Below are 19,953 nucleotides of genomic sequence, written 5' to 3'. Positions count from 1 at the left end.
TGGCACATCAGTTCTTGATTGTACTGTTGCCTTTGTAAAGCTTTCCCAAGAGCCTGGACCCATCCTTGGATAGAAGAAAGTAGGCATTCTAGGAGACAGGATCCCAGGAGAAGGAAGAGGAGGAAAGCTGCTATTGGGCTTCAAAAAGGGGTTAGCGGCGCCGGCATCCCATATGGGTGCCGGTTCAAGTCCTGACTGTTCCACTTCCGGTCCAGCTCTCTGCTGTGGCTAGGGAAAGAGGTAGAAGATGGCCCAAGACCTAGGGCACCTGCACCCTTGTGGGAGACCTGGAAGAAGTTCCTGGCTCCTGGCTTCGGATCAGCACAGCTCCTACTGTTGCAGCCAATTGGAGAGTGAATCAGCAGATGGAAGACTTTCTCTCTCCCTCTCCCTCTCTCTCTTCCTCTCTCTCTCTGTCTGCCTCTGCCTCTCTGTAACTCTGCCTTTCAAATACGTAAATAAATCTTAAAAACAAAAGTGGAGTTAGCCAGGAGAACTGTGACCAAAGGTTGGTCTTGAAACTCCAACAGTCAGAAACCCCTGAAAATGCTGTTTATAGAATTCATTGGCACTTTTGATAATATTTTTAGGTTGGTGTGTACCTTACAAAACTGATTGAAAAAGCAATACTTTCCTTCTAGCATGCGCAAGTTCCCCCTCAATTAGCAGTCAGAAGGTCCAGTAATACTACCCCCTACCATGGAGGTGAGCTGCTCCTGCAAGGAGCTGACCTTGGCTGCTAGGTCATCACTTAGTTGGCTTAGCTCAAGTGAGAAGTACTTGGCTGCAAATATGGAATTGAAGAGTCTACCCAATCTTGGACTATTTTCACCAGGATATCCACAGAAGCTGTGGAAGGTAAGATTGCTTACTTGATGTATGGAGTCTGTGAATAAACTGGAAGTGGCATATGTTCATTGGTTAATGAAGACTTGAGGGTGATGTAAGCAAGGGTGTGGGTCCCAGTCTAGTTGCCTGGGAAGCTTAAGTAAGTGCTGGTTCCACAAAGAAGTAAGTGCGATTGAAGGGATCTAAACATGTATCAACATTTATGTTGAAATAAGCCTTAGATGGGTAATGTGAGGAATCTTTGATCCCTTCGTAAGTAGAGCAAGGGTCATCCTGGCTAAAGAGTGTGAACAGGCTGTTGTAGGAGACAGGGTGGAAGGATTGTATGCCCATGTGAAGGACATATTGGTGGGATTCTGTCATATTTGATGGTTCTTAGGGTATTGTAACCTCTTGCAATCAGTTTGCTTTATGCTGCTTGGTCCAGAGATTATGGCCCTTGAAGGGGCAGCTTGGGTGAGGACCTGGGGAAATGGTGATGCCCAAATAACTTAACCTCCAGGTGGTGATGAGATTGTGAGGCATCAGGAAGAATAAATTCTAAAAAAGGGACTCTGAGTAACATGTATATGGGTAATTGGGTTGGTCACTGGTGACAAACTGGACCCATTGTCACCTGGGAGAGAGGGTAAAGGACTGATTACAAACCTTTAATGTTGGGAAAGTTCCTACTGGGTATCCTGGTCAGGAGGTAGAAGAGACACAAAGAAGGGCTTGTCTGGACAGACTCTGTGGAGAGTACCCAGAGACTGAATTATGGCTTGTCTTCCAAGTATCTGAGGAGAATATGAGATGGTGGACTTGACTCTGGGACTGATGGACCAACCTGGTAAGTCAAAATAGGAAGGGGCTCCAATCAGCAGGGGAAGCTATGATTACAATATGTCTGTGCTGGGTAGGTAGGGAATAGCACAGATCCAACAATATTGTGAGGATTATTGAGTCTTTTATTGAAGAGGTTGAGGGTCTCCTGGATAGTGGAAAGAGATAAGCATGTGAAACACATGGGTTGAGAGACGGAGAAAGGTTAATGGGATGGCTGCAAAGAAGGTGATTCCAGCCATCAGGGAGTATGCAGGGTTTTATGCACCAATAGACTGTAATTATAAGGACCCGTGGCAGAAAAAGAATCCAAATTAGAGGTGTTGTGGAGCTTGGTGGCCTGTCTTAGGCATGATAAAAGAGTGAAAAAGAGGGAACTTCTAGGCATAACCATACCTCTTCATGAGAAAAATCCTGAAAGTCTCTGGAGGATTTTATATCTAATAAGGGCTAAATTTATTATTATTATTATTATTTTTTTTTACAGGCAGAGTGGACAGTGAGAGAGACAGAGAGAAAGGTCTTCCTTTGCCGTTGGTTCACCCTCCAATGGCCACCGTGGCCAGCGCGCTGCGGCTGGCGTACCGCGCTGATCCGATGGCAGGAGCCAGGTACTTCTCCTGGTCTCCCTGATTTGTTCTTCTGATTTGCCAGTTAAAGTCTTTGAGGGGTATTGGCAGAGGTGCTCTAAGATACTGTCATAGGAGAGCTCTGCTTTGTTTGACATGTGGGGTCCTTTACTCTTGTGAAAAGCTACTTGAGGTCACCTAGTGGTGCCCATTGTAGGCATCCAGTCCCAGGTTGTCAGATGAGTGGATGCTTTGTCTTAGTGGTGGAGGGGCAGGCTTGAGTCAGGATAGGTGAATCCAGTCCCAGTAGTTTGGCCACTGTGGGCGTGGCTAGGATAAGATGATAGGAGCACCTCAGTCGGATTGAAGAGGGTGGACCTGGTTTGGGAGTTTCTTTACCTAGACCCAGTCCCCAGATTCCAGTAGGGCAACAGGAATATACATTTTGGTCTGTGGTCCAGTGAGGAATTTATCGGTGTGATCTCACAGGAGGTGCCATGTAAGGCAAAAGGCCAGGAGGTAGTCGCCCACTGGTGCAGTGGTTGGAGGGCGAAGGTTGCCCTGGAGGAAGAGTCTGCCATACATGAGCTCAAAAGGGCTAAGGTAGAAGGGAACTTGGGGTTGTTCTTAAAGTTGAGCCAGGGCCTTGGGAAGAAGGGAAGCCTAGTCTTGTCTTATCTCAAGGGAGAGTTGTTTAGTTGAAGTTTAAGAGAAGAATGAGCCTTTTCAGTTTTCACTGAGGACCGGGGTCTGTGAGGGGTATGAAATCTCCATAGACACTAAGGGAAGCAGAGATTTGTTGGGTGACCTGGGAGACAAAAGCTGAGCCATGGTCCAGTTGGGTGGAACTTGGTAGGCTGAAATGGGGGAATGATCTGTTGGAAAAGGGCAGTGAAAACATCAGAGGCCTTTTCAGCTTTGCCCAGAATAACCTCTAATCGTTCAGTGAAGGTGTCTCAGAAGGTCAGCAAGTGTTTGTAAGATCTGAACTTGGGTAAATGTGTAAAGTCAGTCTGCCACTCCTATCTGGGGTTTCCCTATGCCTGATGAGAGGGTAGGGAAGGTGAGAGGTCAGAGGTAGGGGCACTGAGGGTTGGAAACCTGACAAGTACAGCATGCCTGAGTAACCGTGGTTAAGGAACTTAAACAAGTGAGGATAGGCGATCCTTGGTTGAAGATATTTTAGATGTGGGTGGTGCCCAATATGTAGGGCACTGTGTAAATAGGTCAGGATGGTTTCCACCCATTGATTGGGAGAATGAGGCAGCCCTTGGAGGTCAGCTAAGGACCTTCTTTAACGACTCCTTTTGTGAGGAGATAGGCATACTTGGGAGGGTTCCTTTTTGGGTTCAAGATGTGGAATAGCTAACTAATAGTTGGGGTTGAGGTGAGGGCCAAAAAGGTAGCCATTCTGGTTTCTGTTGTTTACTGTTTCTCAAGACCATCTCCCTTCTGATGATAGAAGTAGTGGATGATGGCAACCCATTTAGGGAGGAGGATGACCTGGATCAGATCAAGAATCACAGGTGCGTGGGCGATTGGGGAGTACCAAGGGGTGGTAAGATAGCCCCACTCTGCCCAGATGGCAGCATGGGGATCCGTGATGTGGTGAAAGGTATGCTTAGACTCGGTGTAAGTGTTGACATAAGCCCCTGAGGCCAATATGAGGGCCGGAGTAAGTACAGTGAGTTTGACTTTTTGGGTTTAAGTGTGTGGGGAGAGATGGAGAGGACTCAATGAGTTGGTTGTTGATAGTGACAGTGTAGCTGGAGTATCATTGGCCATTGTGGACATAACTCCTCCTATCCACAAGCCAAGTGAAGTTGGGATTGGGGTTAGGAGTGTCTATGAGGTCTGATCTGAGGATATACGTGTATTCAAGTTCTTAGGAATAAGAACATTCTGAGGAGATTGAGGTTAGGAGGATGGTGGAGGGGTTGAGGAGATGTAGCGGGAGATAGTGACATTGGGAAGTTGAAGGAGAGAGAGCTGATACTGGATCAGGCAACTGCAGTTGAGGTAGGATAAGGCCTTTTTGTTTTTTGTTTTTATATTTTATTTATTTATTTATTTGAGAGGTAGAGTAACAGAAAGGAGAGACAGAGAGAAAGGTCTTCCATCCACTGATTCACTCCCCAAATGGCTGCAACAGCTGGAGCTGAGCTGATCCAAAGCCAAGAGCCAGGATATTCTTCTGGGTCTCCTATGCAGGTGCAGAAACCCAAGCATCTGGGCCATCTTCCACTGCTGTCCCAGGAGAAAAGAGAACTGGATCAGAAGAGGAGCAGCTGGGACTACAACAAGAACCCATATAGGATGCTGGCACCACAGGCAAAGGTTTAGCTTACTATGCCACAGCACCGGCCCCGAGGCCTTGTTGTTTAAGAGATCCAGAAACAAGTGAGGAGAGAATATCTGGATGGGCAGGGAATAGGTTAGTCTGCAATCTTCCACTATTTGAAGAGCTGTATAGGCCAAGGCTCATAGGCAGGGAGGCCATTCACAAGCCATAGGATCTGTTTGGAAAGATAACCTGATTTTTGGGCCAACAGGCTAAGGGCCAAACTTCAGTTTTCATGGGTGTAGAGAAAGAATGACTTACTGAGGTAAGGAAGAGAGAAGACTGGGGATGGAAGGAGGGCTTTTTGTTTTAAGATTCATTTATTTGTAAGTCACAGTCAACAGAGATAGGGAGACACACACACACACACACATACACACACACAGAGAGAGAGAGAGAGAGAGAGAGAGAGAGATCTTTCATCTGCTGGTTCACTACCCAAATGGCTGCAATGGCCCAGAGTGTGCCGGGCTGAAGCCAGGAGCTAGGAGCTTCAGCCAGTTCTCCCACATGGGTGGCATGGACCCAAACATTTGGGCCATCTTCTGCCACTTTTCTCAGGCACATTAGGAGGGAGCTGGATTGGAAGTGTAGCAGCCAGACCATGAATCAGCACCCATGTGGGCTACAGGCATTACAGGCAGTGGCTTTACCCACTATACCAGCCCCAGGAAGGTATTTTTTAATTGAGTGAAAGAGGAAGATAAGTCAGCTGAAGTAGGGAGAGGCTCTTGAAGTGACCCTGAAGTGGCCTGGCCTCATATACGGGTGTCGCTCCCCCTCTTCGTTGGCGTTGATACGCGCCTGTCTTCGGTGCCCCGCGGCACACACTCTGCTCTGCTTGCTAGAGTTGCCACAGGTTCTTACAAGTCCTATCAATCAGGCAAACCGAATACGGGTCCTCTCTTTGCCATGTTGTGAGGAGGTTTTTAGGCGCTGATGCGTGCCTGTGTTCAGTGCCCTGCAGCGCATGCTCTGCTCTGCCTGCAGGTGCTTACAAAACCTAGCAATCAGGCAAACCGAATCCAAGCCTTCTCAGCGCCATATTGTGGGGAGGCTTATTGGTGTTGATTCGTGCCTATCTTCGGTGACCTGCAGCTCATACTCTGGTCGAGCCGCCTGTTGGTGCTTACCGCCCTAATCAGGCAGACTGAATCCAAGCTCTCTCATTGCCATGTTGTGGGGTGACTTATTGGTGTTGATAACGTGCCTGTTTTCGGTGACCTGCGGCGCATAAGCTGCTAGCCGCCCGCAGGTGCTCATCGCCTCACTAATCAGGCAGACCGAATCCAAGCCTTCTCATTGCAGTATTGTGGGGAGACTATTGATGTTAATAACGTGCCTGTCTTCAGTGACCTGCGGCGCATAAGCTGCTAGCCGCCCACAGGTGCTTATCATCCTAATCAGGCAGACCGAATCCAAGCTCTCTCATTGCTGTGTTGTGGGGAGGCCTTTCTCTATTTCTCTATCTCCAGGCATTCCTATTTCTCCTATTTTATTTCTATCTACCAGCATTCCTATTTCTCTCATTTTACTTCTAAAACTTCTGTTTCTCTTATCCCTGCGGCTTCCCGGCGCCCGCCCCGAGGCTGCTTCTCGGCGGCTTCTCAGCGGCTTCCCGGCTCTGAGCCGCTTCAGCCAGCTTCTCTCATCTGCGCGGCTTCCCGGCTTCGTGCCCACACCACGGCCTCGCACTAGCCCAGCGTTCCCTATCTACTTGTGCCCCGCACGCTCTCTCTGCGCGCGGCAGCCTCCGCGAGTCACACAGCCCCAGCTCACGTTTCCGCCACTAGCATTCAATCCAAGTTCCCCAGACTAACCTGGCGAATTCCAACCTGGTGGCCCACGTCTCTGCCTCTGGTTCCAGATCTTCGCCTCTTGCTCCCCGGGCTGACTTGAAGAATTCCAAGCTGGCTTTCGTCTCCACCTCGGCCTGCACTTGCGGCTTCATCCTCCCTAACATTTTTCTCTACCCGGTATGTTTCCCCAAGCTTTCCTCCAACAATACTCCTCCCTCATTTCTCCTGGCCTCTCCCCACAGTCCGCATCCGAGTCTGTTTGTTCTAGCTTTCACTTTCGCTTTCGATCTTAGAGATTTCTCCCAGCTTCCCCCCGTAGTCCGTATCTGAGTCTATGCCTAGGTTTTCAATAGCTTCTTCCGGCACCTTTTTTGTCCGGCTTTTCCCTAGGCTGTTTGCTAGTCTCTCTCTCCGGTATTTTCCACTTCTTCCCGTTTCTTCCCTCCTAAGTTTCCTATCCGAGTCACGGCACCATTATGTCGCTCCCCGTCTTCGTGGAGGAACGACACAGGACCCTGCGCTGTTCTTTCGTCTGCTCGGCCCTCCTCGGGTTTGCTGCTGGTTCTTCCCGGGTTGGCTACTGTCCCTTCCACCTCCGTGGAAGGGCAGTTCCCCCTGGCCACATTCCCCACTTCCGCAGGGGAGCGGCACACCGCCGGCCGGCTCTCTCGGGGGCTGCACAGGTGTTCCTTCAGCTAGATGTTCCCCTTAGATGTTCCTGGTGCATGCCGTCTCTCTCCTCCTTTATAGTCCTCCTCTGCCAATCCCAACTCGGCTGCCCACACGCCGAGTACGCTGCTCTCCTCCAATCAGGAGCAGCTCCTGCAGCTTGTCAAGTTGGTGAAAGGCAGCTGTGTAGAAGCTGTTTTCTCCTCTCCCAGCGCCATATTGTGGGAGAGCAGATGCATAGAATAAGTCTTAATTCCAGTAACTTAGTCTAGTCCGGGTTGCTCCCCACATACGGGCTTGACAATAAGACCACCGTTTGGGATCCAGCTGTGGAAATATCTTGCCAGCACTAATAAGGGCAGAGGTGTTTTTAATAGTGGGCATAGGAAGAGAAGAAATTAGGTGTGTTTGTTTTCTAGTTATTTCCCTTTCTCCTAGAAATAGAATGAACCCGAGGCAGGTGATAGAGGGTTGATTAAGTTGGGCATTGGAGGAAGAGACCTGATATCCCAGGTTTCTGAGGTGATTGAAGGCTGAGATGGTATTTGATAGGGAAGTCTGTAAGGCAGGGCAGCACGGGAGGAGGTCATCAATATAGGTGGAGGGTGCTCCTTGGGAGGGAGAGGAAAAGTCTTCAGCTAATGCCTGACTTAAAAGGTGGGAGCTGTCCCTGAATCCCATGGAGGAGAACTGTTGCATGTGAGTTGTTGTGAGTGATGTGTATCTGGTTCTGTCCAAGTAAAAGCAAAGAGGTCTTGAGTAGGGGAATCGAGGGGAACAGTAAAGAAAGCATCCTTAAGATCCAGGATCGTATGGTACTGGGTTTCAGGGGCTGGGAGGGAAAGAAGGGTGTAGCGATTAGGTGTGATGGGGGGCAATGAAACAGCAGCATCATTGATGATTCAAAAATCTTGGACAAAGCAGAAGGAGCTGTCTGGCTTTTTGGCAGGGGCAATGGGAGTGTTGTAAAGGGAAGACATCAGTTTGGAGAGTATGTGCCTTGAGAAATTTAACAACAGGGGCTCGAGACCTTGTAGTTTGGGGAAGGGAACAGGGTATTGTGGTTTGGAAGAGAAATAGCCAAGGTTTTTAAATCTGATCTAGTTGGTAGCATGGTGTTGGGTTATAATTGGATGGGAGGTATCCCAGACTTTAGGGGTGGACCAGATCAGGGAAAACAGGAAAGGAAAGGCTAGAAAAGAGAAGTCAGGGGGAGGTGTGGAGAGGAGACCAACGAGGAAAGTACCAAGAGAGGGAGAGGGACTGCAGAGTGGGGAAGAACCAAGTAGGAATGCTGGAAAAGGTGACTCCCAAAGCAACAAGGGAGAATTGGGGTCTCTGGCGCATGAGGTCATCCTATCGACCCCAACAATAGAGATGGAAGACCTGGAGAGAGGTCTTGGGAATTCAGGCTCTAGGAAGTAGGTGCTCCCTTCTAAGTCAATAAGAAACGATGCTGTTGGGGCTGGCACTGTGGTGTAGTAGGCTAAGCCTCTGCCTGCCACGCCAGCACTCCATATGGGTGCTGGTTCATGTCCTGGCTGCTCCTCTTCCAATCTAGCTCTCTGTTTATGGCCTGGGAAAGCAGTGGAAGATGGCCGAAGCATTTGGGCCCTTGCACTCACATGGGAGACCTGGGAGAAGCTACTGGTTCCTGGCCTTGGATTGGCTCAGCTCTGGCCATTACAGCCATTTTGAGAGTGAATCAGTGGATGGAAGACCTTTCTCTCTGTCTCTCCCTCTGTCTGTCTGTAATTCTACCTCTCAAAATAAATAAATAGGGGCTTGCACTGTGGCGTAGTGGGTGAAGCTGCTGCCTGCAGTGCCAGCATCCCATATGGGTGCCAGCTCGTGTCCCAGCTGCTCCACTTCTGATCCAGCTGTCTGCCATGGCCTGGGAAAGCAGTGGGGGTGACCTGATTCCTTGGGCCCCTGCACCCGCATGGGAGACCTGGAAGAAGCTCCTGGCTCCTGATCGGTGCAGCTCTGGCCATTTGGCCAATTGGAAAGTGAACCAGTGGATGGAGGACTTTCTCTCTCTCTCTCTCTCTCTCTCTCTCTTTCTGTCTCTTCTTCTCTATGTATCTCTGATTTTCAAATAAATAATTAATTTAAAAAACTAAATAAGTAAATAAGTCTTTTTTTTTTTAAAAGAAAGAAATGACACGGTCTTAATCATAACTGAGAGAGTTACCCAGAGCTCTGTCAACTGAAGGGTGGAGACAGAGGCCTTTGGAAGCGCTGGGCTTCTTCAGTCTTTGCCAGGTAGTCCCAGAGGCCCAGCTCCAGATCAGCTGAGTCCATGGCAAGTTTCTGAGTGAAGGCCCAGAAAGTGATGCCCGACCAACTTGAAGGGCCATTGGGTATTCAGACTTCCCATGGCCAACCTGGCAGCAATTAGGATGTGGTCCAGGAGGAGGCCACAGCTAGTGCAGGACTTACTCTACTGTCCGGGCTGTCTGCACTTGAAATGGTTGCAGGGGAGGGGTGGATTTTGTCCCTCTTGATGGGCCCCTGGGGGAACTTCTTTCTTTTGGGAGGAAGGGCAAAAGAGACAGCCAAGAGGAAAAGTTGGAAGGCTGGGAGCTGCACTTGGGCCTGTTTATTTTTTTCAATGTTGTTTTTCTATCTTCATTCCCTGTCTCTTGTTGAAGATCCTAAAAGCCATATGGAGGAGCTCTGGGGGGATTTGGGGTCTGCCCTTAAATTTCTAAAGCTTGTGGTTGATGTCTGGCACTGAGAGATGAAATGTATTATTTGTCAGAGGGATACCCTTAGGGGAGTCAAGGAGAAGGTGGAAAGAGTGGAAGAGAGGCAAGAGGGGAAGAGGGCAGGATTTTCATCAAGCCCCTGGGTGACTGACTTCAGTTTGTTGTAATTGCCAGGTTTATGGATGGGGATTTAAGGCCCCCAAGAAGGCAAGCCAGCATACAGATGCTTTGAAGATGATCAGGGGAGTGAAGTTGGTAGTCCCAGTTAGCTTCTTGGTGGGGGATGGCATCAGTCTGTATTGATGTCATTGGAGGTCCTGTATATTAAGGTCATCTGTGAACTTTTGGCTTACTTCTCAAATTTAGTTGTGCTTGTCAGAGGTAGTACAGGTGGAAAAAATAACAGATACTTTGCCAAGTCAACTCATAAGAAAAAGTACTCAAATTCCTTTAAAAAAAAGATTTATTTATTTACTTTGAAAGAGTTACACAGAGAGAGAAGGAGAGGCAGAGAGAGAGAGAGAGAGAGAGAGAGAGAGAGAGGTCTTCCATCCAATGGTTCACTCCTCAAATGGCCACAATGGCCAGAGCTGTGCCCATCTGGAGTCAGGAGACAGGAGCTTCCTCCGGGTCTCCCACGTGGGTGCAGGGGCCCAAGCACCTGGGCCATTTTCTACTGCTTTCCCAGGCCATAGCAGAGAGCTGGGTCAGAAGTGGTGCAGCCGGGTCTCCAACCGATGTGCATATAGGATGCCGGCACTGCAGGTGGCTTTACCTGCTATGCCACAGCGCCAGCCCCAGTACTCAAATTCCTTAGTGAAGCTAGAGGGATCACTGGAGAAGGAACCAAGCTTAGACTAGATCTGGGAGAGGTCAGACATAAAGAAGGGAACATGGACCCAAACGATGTCCTTGGCAGCAGCCACTTCACAAAAGGGAAGTTAGGGGTGAGAGGTAGAAAGGCTGGCCATTTTGAGTATGGGGAGGAATGGGGTGACTGAGGAGGAGGAGTGGGACAGGATTTCTGGGAAGGGAAGAGGGAGTGTAGGGAAAGATCAGAAGGGGAGGAAGGGGTCCGGTGCTGTGGCGTAGCAGGCAAAGCACTGCCTACAGTGCCTGCATCCCATTTGGGTGCTGGTTCAAGTCCCGGCTGCTCCACTTCCAATTCAGCTCTCTGCTATGGCCTGGGAAAGCTGTAGAAGATGGCCCAAGTCCTTGGACCCCTACATCCATGAGGGAGACCTGGAAGAAGCTCCTGGCTCCTGGCTTTGGATCAGCCCAGCTCAGCTCTGGCCGTTGCGGCCATCTGGGGAGTGAACCAGTGGATGGAATACGTGTGTGTGTGTGTGTGTGTGTGTGTGTGTGTGTCTGCCTCTCTGTAACTCTGCCTTGCAAATAAATAGTTAAAAAAATTTTATCAAGGCAGAAGATCCATCTTCTGTATTTCCTTCAGAGCTGGTGGATGGGTGTCGAGCTGGTTATGAGTATCCCTCTCTTGCTGTCTGTCCTGGGGGGTGGCTGGGAAAAGATTGTCTTGGGAGGTCCGCAGGACCGGTGCGGTAGACTGGAAGCCTTGTCTCATGACCATCGGGAACTGGATGGCTTGTACTTTTTTTTTTTCCTGGGGCTCAAACTGCAGCCAATTTTGCGAACATGTCCTAGTGGAGGGTCCCATGGAGTAGAAAGTCAATTTCCCGTTACTGGTCCTCTTTATCATCCTCCCTGGGTCGCCAAATATTTCCGGGATCGGCTGCTTGGTGGTCTTTGTGCAAGAAAGCTTTCAGACTTGAGACACAGTAGCGGCAAGCAAGCTAGCAAACGTTAACGAAGAGAAGAGTACACCTATCAGGCCAGGGAGGCGTCTCGGTAAAGAACCGAGAGCTGAAGACGTCCTCTACTCCCTAACACTAATTAAAAAAATATATATAGCCACCGAACCTTTACACCGGTTCGGAGCTCCGTTCTAATCCCGGGCTTCTACTCTCCCAGATTTGAATCCGCTGCTGATCTCATTTGCTTTCTGGCGTTCAACACTTTGGCCGCTCCCCGCACCTCTGCGAAGTTCACCCCAGCCACGCCTCTCCCCTCCTGCCCCCGCCTCCCCAGCCACGCCTCTCCCCTCCTGCCTCCGCCCCAGCCACGCCTCTCTCCGCCCATGCGCAGCCATACCCATTCCCCCGCCCCAGCCACGCCTCTCGCCTTCTGGCTCCGCCCCAGTCCTCCCTGCCACGCCTCTCCCTCTCTGCCTCCGTCTCTCTTTCTGCCTCCGCCCCTGCCACGCCTCTCTCCTCCTGGTTCAGCCCCAGCCCTCCCAGCCACCCCTCTGCCTCCCACTCTTCTCTCCCGCCCCAGCCCGGCCTCTCTCCTCCTGCCTCCGCCCCAGCCACGCCTCTCCCTTCCTGCTCCCCCGCCCCAGCCACGCCCCAGCCACGCCCCAGCCACGCTTCTCCCCTCCCACTCCTCCTCTCCCCTCCAGCCACAGCCACGCCTCTCCCCTCCCACTCTTCCTCTCTTCTCCCGCCCCAGCCAGGCCTCTCCCACTCCTTCTCTCCCCTCCAGCCACAGCCACGCCTCTCGCCTCCCGCCCCAGCCCCACCCCGCCTCTCTCCTCCTGCCTCCGCCCCAGCCACGCCCCAGCCACGCCTCTCCCCGCCCCAGCCACGCCTCTCCCCTCCCACTCCGCTTCTCCCCTCTCGCTTCAGCCCCGGCACGCCTCTCCCCTCCCGCCCCTCCTCTCGCCTTTCGCCCCGCCGCTCCCCTCCGCCCCAGCCCGGTTCCCGGAAGATCGATCGTCCGGCCCTCCTGCCGGCTCCGCCCTCCCCACCCGCCCTCGGGTTGTACAAGATGGAGGGCGCTCCGCCGGCGCCGCTGGCCCTCCGGCTGCTCGTGTTCGTGGCGCTGCCGGCCGCCGGGTGGTTGGCGCCCAGCGCCCCGGAGACGCCGTCCCGAGCCCCGCAGGTAGGGCCGGGCGGTCGCGGCTGTCACTCCTGGGTCCGGGAGGCCGGGGTCGTGAGCATCGATGCCTCCTCGCCGCTTCCAGCAGGCCCCCAAAGAGGAGTGGGGAGCAGCCAGGGAAGTGGGGGCAGCCTGTGGTGGGGACGAGGGCGCGAAGCCCTCGAGGGTGGGGAAGGGACTACGAAACTCGGGTCTTCCGAGCGGTCCAGCCTCGCCGCTGCCCAGGGGCTCCGCCGTCGGAAGCGCCCGGTCGCCCTGACCTCGGGCTCCGCTAATGGCGCCGTGCTCGGGCAGCGTGGAGGTTGCCCACTTGGGGAGAGCCCGGCCAGCTGTGTCGGCTCGGGGCAGAGGCCCACGGCCCGGGACGCCGGGCGGCGGGAGCTCGGTGCGGCCTTGCTGCGGGCGGGACCCGCGCTCGGTAGCCGCCGCCCCTGCAGGTGATTCGGGAGCGCCCAGGTGCGAGAACCGCACCCCTGCGCGCCTCGGTTTCCGCGGCGGAGTCTGCCGAACCAAGCCAGCCTTCTCCAGTTGTCCGGCGGGGAAAGTTTGAACTGTTTCGCTGTGAGTGACAGGAAGCTAGGGAGGCCCCCTTTTCTTACTAGTGGAGGCTTGGCTGGGGATGCACTAAACACGGGGGCGACCGGTTCGCTGGAAGCCACTTTCAGTGTTTTAGATCCGAGCCCTTGCTCTCCGTGGCTCTGAAAGTGAAGGCTTGTCTGTCTCAGTTCTGCCCGGGCGCCCCCGCAATGCTGCGGGCAAGCACCAAGAAACCAAATAAAAACCAAACATTCTTAAAGTTCTAGAGAAATGCACATTCTTCCTCCTCCTTTGCCACTTCGAAAGACATGCTTACTTGTGAACCCAGGAGACCTTTGAATCTGACCATATAATCTTTTCAAATATTTATGTATTTGAAATTTTTTAAAAAAAGATTTAGTTATTTGAAAGGTAGGGGAGGAGGAAAGAGAGATTGATCTTCACCCACTGGTTCACTGGAGCTGGGCCAGGCCAAAGCCAGGAGCCAGGAGCTTCTTCCGAATCCCACATGGGTGGCAGGACCCAAATACTTGAGCCATCTTCCTCTGCTTTCCCAGGCCATAGCAGAGAGCTGGACTCGAAGAGGAGCAGTCGGGACACCAAACAGCGCCCATATGGGATGCCGACACTGCAGGCGGTGGCTTTACTCGCCACTCCACAGAGCCGGCCCCTGACCATATAATCTTGAAACTGGGCCCTTACCCCCAGTGCTTTTTTTTGACAGGCAGAGTGGACAGTGAGAGAGACAGAGAGAAAGGTCTTCCTTTTGCCGTTGGTTCACCCTCCAATGGCCGCCATGGCTGGCGTGCTGCGGCGGGCGCACTGCGCTGATCCGAAGGCAGGAGCCAGGTGCTTCTCCTTGTCTCCCATGGGGTGCAGGGCCCAAGTACTTGGGCCATCCTCCACTGCCTTCCCGGGCCACAGCAGAGAGCTGGACTGGAAGAGGGGCAACCGGGACAGAATCCGGCACCCCGACCGGGACTAGAACCCAGTGTGCCGGTGCCGCTAGGTGGAGGATTAGCCTAGTGAGCCATGGCGCCGGCCCCCCAGTGCTTTTGATGTATACTGTATGAGGCTCCGGTATCTTCCCTCAACTTACAATTTCTATCTTTAAAAAAAAAGGATTTATTTTTTTATTTATTTGAAAGAGTTATACAGAAAGGCAGAGGCAGAGAGAGAGGTCTTCCATCCACTGGTTCACTCCCCAAATGGCCGCAATGGCCAGAACTGAGCTGATCCAAAGCCAGGAGCCAGGAGTTTCTTCTGGGTCTCCCTCGTGGGTGCAGGGGTCCAAGGACTTGGGCCATCCTTTGCTGCATTACCAGGCGCGTTAGAAGGGAGCTGGATCAGAAATGGAGCAGCCAGGACTTGAACTGGCCCCATATGAGATGCCAGCGCTGCAGGCCAGGGCTCTAACCTGCTGTGCCACAGCACCAGCCCCAGTTTCTGTATATTCCCTTTGATGATTGCAAGGCAACTCAAAATTAAGGGTGTGGAAGAAGAGTAGGTCCTACAGAGTCACGCTCAGAATTCAGGGATCGCTTCTCTAGGTGATATCCCACTATCAGACTCTTCTGAGAGCTTGACAGGAACTTGCAGCCCTTGATCAAATAAAGGGGTACCCAAGCTACCTGGAGACCCCAGATAGGCTGGAGACTACTTTCCCACTACAAGAGAAACCAAAGGAAGGCCATGACCTTCATGGACCCACCAGGAACCCCCGACATGAGCTGATGAGACACTGCTTGAGATCTACTTTAATGTGTAAAATTCACTGTCATTGTTCCCCACAGAGCTCAAGAAATGAGCAGTAGCTGCCTGAGTGGCGATGGGGCCGGTGCTGTGGCGCAGCAGGTTAAACCACCGCCTGTGATGTCGGCTGCCCATGTGGGTGAGAACTTTCATCCTCTGGTTCATCCCACAGTGGCCACAACAGCTGGGTCCGTGCCAGGTGAGAGCCAGGAGCCAGGAACTCCATCCTGGCGGTCTCCCATGTGATTGCGGGCCATCCTCCTGTGCTTTCCCAGGTGTGTTAGCAGGGAGCCGGATCAGAAGGGGAGTAGCCAGGACTCTGACCTGTAGTCTGGTAGGGGATGCTGGTGATGCAGGTTGTGACTTTACCTGCTGAGCTGCAACCCCGGCCCCAGGTTTTGGTGTTCTGTAACAATCTGAGAAGGAGGAATTGTTCTCATTACTTGGAATATATGTGTTGGAAGCTGAAGCCCCTTGATCTAAGTTTTTTTTTTTTCCAGTGTTTTATAGTGAAAAATATTCACATGTGCAAAAAACTTGAAAGAATTTTACAATAGTCCATGCTTCAGTGGCACCTGGATGCCAGGGCCCTAATCCACTGTGCCACAGCGCCGGCCCCTCACCGCCCACTTTCTTAGCATGTACAAACTTGACTCCCAAGCCTGCACTTCCAGTTCAACCAGAGATTCTCAGGAAGAGCAAGAAACATGACCAAGCTCTGATCTTTTATGTCAGCAGACAGTGAGAATTGGAGTGCCCATCTACAGTGGAATTGTTAGAAGGCCAGAGCAGAATTTAGTTAAAGTTGGTTCAATGGAAAATACTGTTGTCTTTTGTGAAGCTTGTATTTCACTAGGCAAGTGTTGCAAGTGTTACATACGTAAGTAACTGCAGTAAGTTACTAACAATATAGCATATGCTCACTGCTGCAGGCTGAAGCTATAAAAAATGCCTGAGAACATCACTGGATACTTTGTCAGGACTGTTAGGACAAAAGCCAGCATTCAAGTCCTTCTCTAATTTGGGAAGAGGAACATCTGATTGGTCTTCAGACACAAAACGATGTAGCTTCTAGCTTGATGGCTTATTGCATGTTGGCTTGTTTTAGAGGGACTGTGTTCTAACTTCAGCTTTCTCTCGATCTGGGTGGACCAGGAGAAATGCTGGGCTAGTTCTGAGAGGTAACTAGTTGGAAACCTTCCTCGGTTCCTAAGGGGAGTTGGGAGGTGCACCAAAATCAGCTCGCATGTGTGAGGTGGGCCTTACGTGGTGTGAACCCGTGGTGTGAATCCTGTTCCACAAGTTATCCCTCCAACCAGCTCACCCTCATGAAATCGGGTCAGTCTTATTCTCTCTTTCGTCAGAAATTAGAGTCATGTGTCGCTGAAGGACAGGGATACATGCTGAGAAATGCATCCTGGGAACATCATGGAGTGTACTTACACAGACTAAGAGCGCTGTGTCTTTACAATGCAATGTACGTTCATGGGGCCACTGTCTATATGGGTTCCGTCATTAACAAAATGTTGTTATGTGACTTTATATGAGGTATTAAGGATACTCACAATGCCAAGAAATATACTTGCATATTATTTTTTATGCTTATGAATAATTTTCCTATTTTTAAAATTAAGAATACAGCCCCAAGACAAGTATTTTAAAAGTATTTTTAGGGGCTGGTGCTTTGGCGTTGTGGCTAAAGCTGCTGCCTGCAGTGCCGGCATCCCATATGGGGGCACCAGTTTGAGTCCTGGCTGCTCCACTTCTGATCCAGCTCTCTGCTATGGCCTGGGAAAGCAGTAGAAGGTGGCCCAAGTCCTTTGGCCCCTACACCTGCATGGGAGATCTGGAAGAAGCTCCTGGCTCCTGGCTCAGCTCCAGCCCATGCAGCCATCTGGGGAGTGAACCAGCGGATGGAAGACCTCTCTCTCTCTCTCTCTCTCTCTGTCTTTCAAGTAAATAAATGAATCTTTAAAAAGAAAGTATTTTTATTGTGGGGTAACAATATCTTTGAAAACCTGAGGGAAGAATTTGGTTTACAAATGGCAGATTGTGGTTTCTGTGGTCAGTGATGAATATTGAAAACAGTGCTTTCTTCTGTACAGAAAGCATGCCATCAGTAAACTTAAATATTTGGGTGGACTGTTTTTTATCTACCTTGAGAAACAATAAAACTGCACAACAGATACTTATCCAAGAGACACATTCACAGGGCAGAGAATAGCAAAATGTTGGGAGAAGCATATGTCCATGGGTAGCGGAACGATGAAGTCCGTTGGCAATCATAGGATGGGATGTTACGCAGTGCTGCAAACCAGTGACTGCAGCTGCATCCATCAACAATTGAAGGAAAGAGAAGTTGCGGAAGAATGCTTTAACAGCTGCTGTTTATGTAACGCTCAGAAACCAGTAAAGCTAAGCAGTGTGTGTCCACAGAGATACACGGGGAGTCACATTATAAAGGCAAGCAGGAAACGATTAACCCAGAAGTCAGTATAGGGATTCCTTCCAGGGAGCCTGAGGGCAATGTGATTGTCCTGTTGAGACTTCCAGGGCACTGTTGAAGTTGCAGATCTCAAGGTAGGTTAAGAGGTACATGAGGATAAATCTTTTAAACCCCACATTTGCATATTCTGTGCTTATAGATGTGATATTTCACAATGAAATAGGAAAAGTATAGATTATAAAAATTTGGAATTTTGAATAAGAGCATAATAAAAGCTGCAAAAATGAAAATGATGGTCTATAACACATTCTTTTCATATTTAAGTGATAGTACAATATAATCAAAGGGAAAAGGAGAAGGACTGAATTAGTCTAACTTTGTGAAATGCATACCTGTCCAATTTATATAATATTTATTTTGCAGGACAGTATCAGGATTAATGTAACTACCTTGAAGGATGATGGAGAGATATCTGAAGCACAGGTTTGTCTCCTTTTGATTGTTTTTAGTATATTATTTATATCTTAAATTATTTAGTATATTATTTGTATTCTAAAACCTATTTTATGTTTACCTACTATAGTACTTTGGTTTCTGTTACTGTAACAAGACACCTGAGGCAGACTATTTTATAAAGAAATGGATTATTTAGCTCATGGTTCTGGAGGTTCAGAGGCATGGTGTTGACATCAGCCCTGCAGATGGGCAGATGGCACCACAGTGGCAGGAGCCAGCGGTTATATCACACTACCAGACACAAAGCCAGGGAGAGTGAGAGATGTCCTCAGTGACTTAAGGAGCCCCTGCCTCTTCAGGCCCTCCACCCCAGCACCTGCAGTTGAGGCCCAGGTCTCTAACGTGAACTTGTAGGGGCCAAGTCACATCCATACCATGGCACCTGCACATCCAACGTGGGTACATAACGTATTTTTGACATGAAGTTTGTCACCTTTTATAAACCATTGGAATTAATGTGTATGCTGCTTTATTTGAAGGTTGTCCTTAACGTAACCTATGAGACTGGACAGGTATATATAAATGACTTACCTGTAAGTAGTGGTGTAACCCGAATAAGCTGTCAGACTTTGATAGGTGAGTACTATTAATTACTTCCATAATTGTTGTTTTTAGTAAAATGTTTCTTAGAAATCATACATTTTTACTTAAAAGTATATAAACATCATTACTATAGTTCATAATGCTCATGTTTAAAACTGTATTCTTTATATTAGCAGTTGATGGAATATTCATTTTTTTCTTTCATGAGATTAGCATCGATGGCAGGTTGATATCAATATATAAAAATGTGCATAGAAGTAGGGTAGGGAGAACCAAAGTCATGGAGGAGCACTTACTTCAGTTGTAGAAAATAAAGAGAAAATGAATTGTCTGTGTGGTTCTCTAGTTTTCACCTTCTTCTACCCTTATGTTAGTAAAACGTTTTTCTTTTTAGTCTTTTAAAATTTTGAGCTGCTGGGGTGAGCACTCTTTGGGATGCCTGTCTATCATTTTGGCATGCCTGGGTTCGAGTTCCAGTTCTGCTAGCAGTTCTAACTTCCTACGAATGCACACTTGGAGGCCACAGCTGACTTCAGTAATTGGATCCCTGACACTCATGGGAGACCTGGATTGAATGCTGGGCTCCTGGTTCTGCCTGGCCCAGCCCAAGCTGTTGTAGGCATTTGGGGAGTGATCTCACTGTCTTCTGTCCATACGTCTACCTTTCAAGTGAAAATAAATAAAAATTTTTAAAAATGTTTTGATTTGTTTAAAGATAAGCAGATATGTTACTTTGTAATATACCATATTATTTGAATGGAAGGACCAAAATGAGAAATATATATAGGAATCTTTTTTTTGCATTTAAGGCCATAAATTATACCCTAAGAACTTCTGTCCTATACTTGATTTATTATATATTTCAATTTCTGTTGAGTTCAAAATGTTTCCTAATTATTTGTTTTGCTCTTTCTTTGTCCTGTGCATCATTTGGAAGTACCCTGCCTCTTTTCCAAATGTTTGGGACTCTTTACTGATTCCACTGCCGTTGATAGCATATTGACAGTTCAGTAAAGTGACGTAAGACCAGGGGAACTACAAGACCAGGGGAACTGCAAAACAAAAAATAATCCAGAAAGGGGCAAAAAAGGGGGTGGGGGAGGGGAGACACAAAATATATGAGACAAACAGAAAACAATGAACATGGAGGACTTACATTCAAATATATCATAATTACATTAATGTAAACAAAATCCCAGTTTAAAATCAGAATGACACATTGAATTAAAAAGAAACAACATGGCCAATGTGTGACAAAGCAGGTTAAGCCATTTTCTTTCAGTTTTTTTGGGGCCTTGTATTCTATGTAATTTCAGTCCTCTGAAATTGGACTTGATTTATGGCTTAGTATGACAATTTTTGTAAATGTCTTTCCAAGTGTGTTTGAAAAGAAAGTGAATTATGTTATTATTTGGATATTATGTTCTTTGTGTGCCAGATCAAA

The 19,953-nt window shown here is 49.3% G+C and overlaps 1 protein-coding gene across 31 annotated transcripts in view; it reads left to right on the top strand.

The window, feature by feature from the left end:
- The first annotated feature begins 646 nt into the window (after positions 1 to 646).
- Positions 647 to 19,953, top strand: part of GINM1 (glycosylated integral membrane protein 1) — a 40,051-nt gene continuing 20,744 nt past the window's right edge. For 8 of the 31 annotated variants that reach the window (XR_011388460.1, XM_070073448.1, XM_070073453.1 and 5 more), the window contains exons 1-3: positions 12,491 to 12,718; positions 17,874 to 17,933; positions 18,446 to 18,542. Coding sequence is in view for 29 of the 31 variants with exons in the window: in XM_070073448.1 (XP_069929549.1) it covers positions 12,605 to 12,718; positions 17,874 to 17,933; positions 18,446 to 18,542 (271 nt within the window). In the remaining 2 variants the exon portion in view is untranslated. Of the gene's footprint in view, positions 859 to 12,490; positions 12,719 to 15,045; positions 15,204 to 17,873; positions 17,934 to 18,445; positions 18,543 to 19,953 lie in introns of those variants that run through there. The other 23 variants (XM_070073455.1, XM_070073444.1, XM_070073456.1 and 20 more) reach the window with 15 other exon arrangements.

Source organism: Oryctolagus cuniculus, chromosome 5 (genome assembly GCF_964237555.1).
Source record: "Oryctolagus cuniculus chromosome 5, mOryCun1.1, whole genome shotgun sequence".
NCBI classification, from domain to species: domain Eukaryota; kingdom Metazoa; phylum Chordata; class Mammalia; order Lagomorpha; family Leporidae; genus Oryctolagus; species Oryctolagus cuniculus.
The sequence above is the reverse complement of the archived record's forward strand: the minus strand, read 5'-3'. Positions and strand labels throughout refer to the sequence as shown.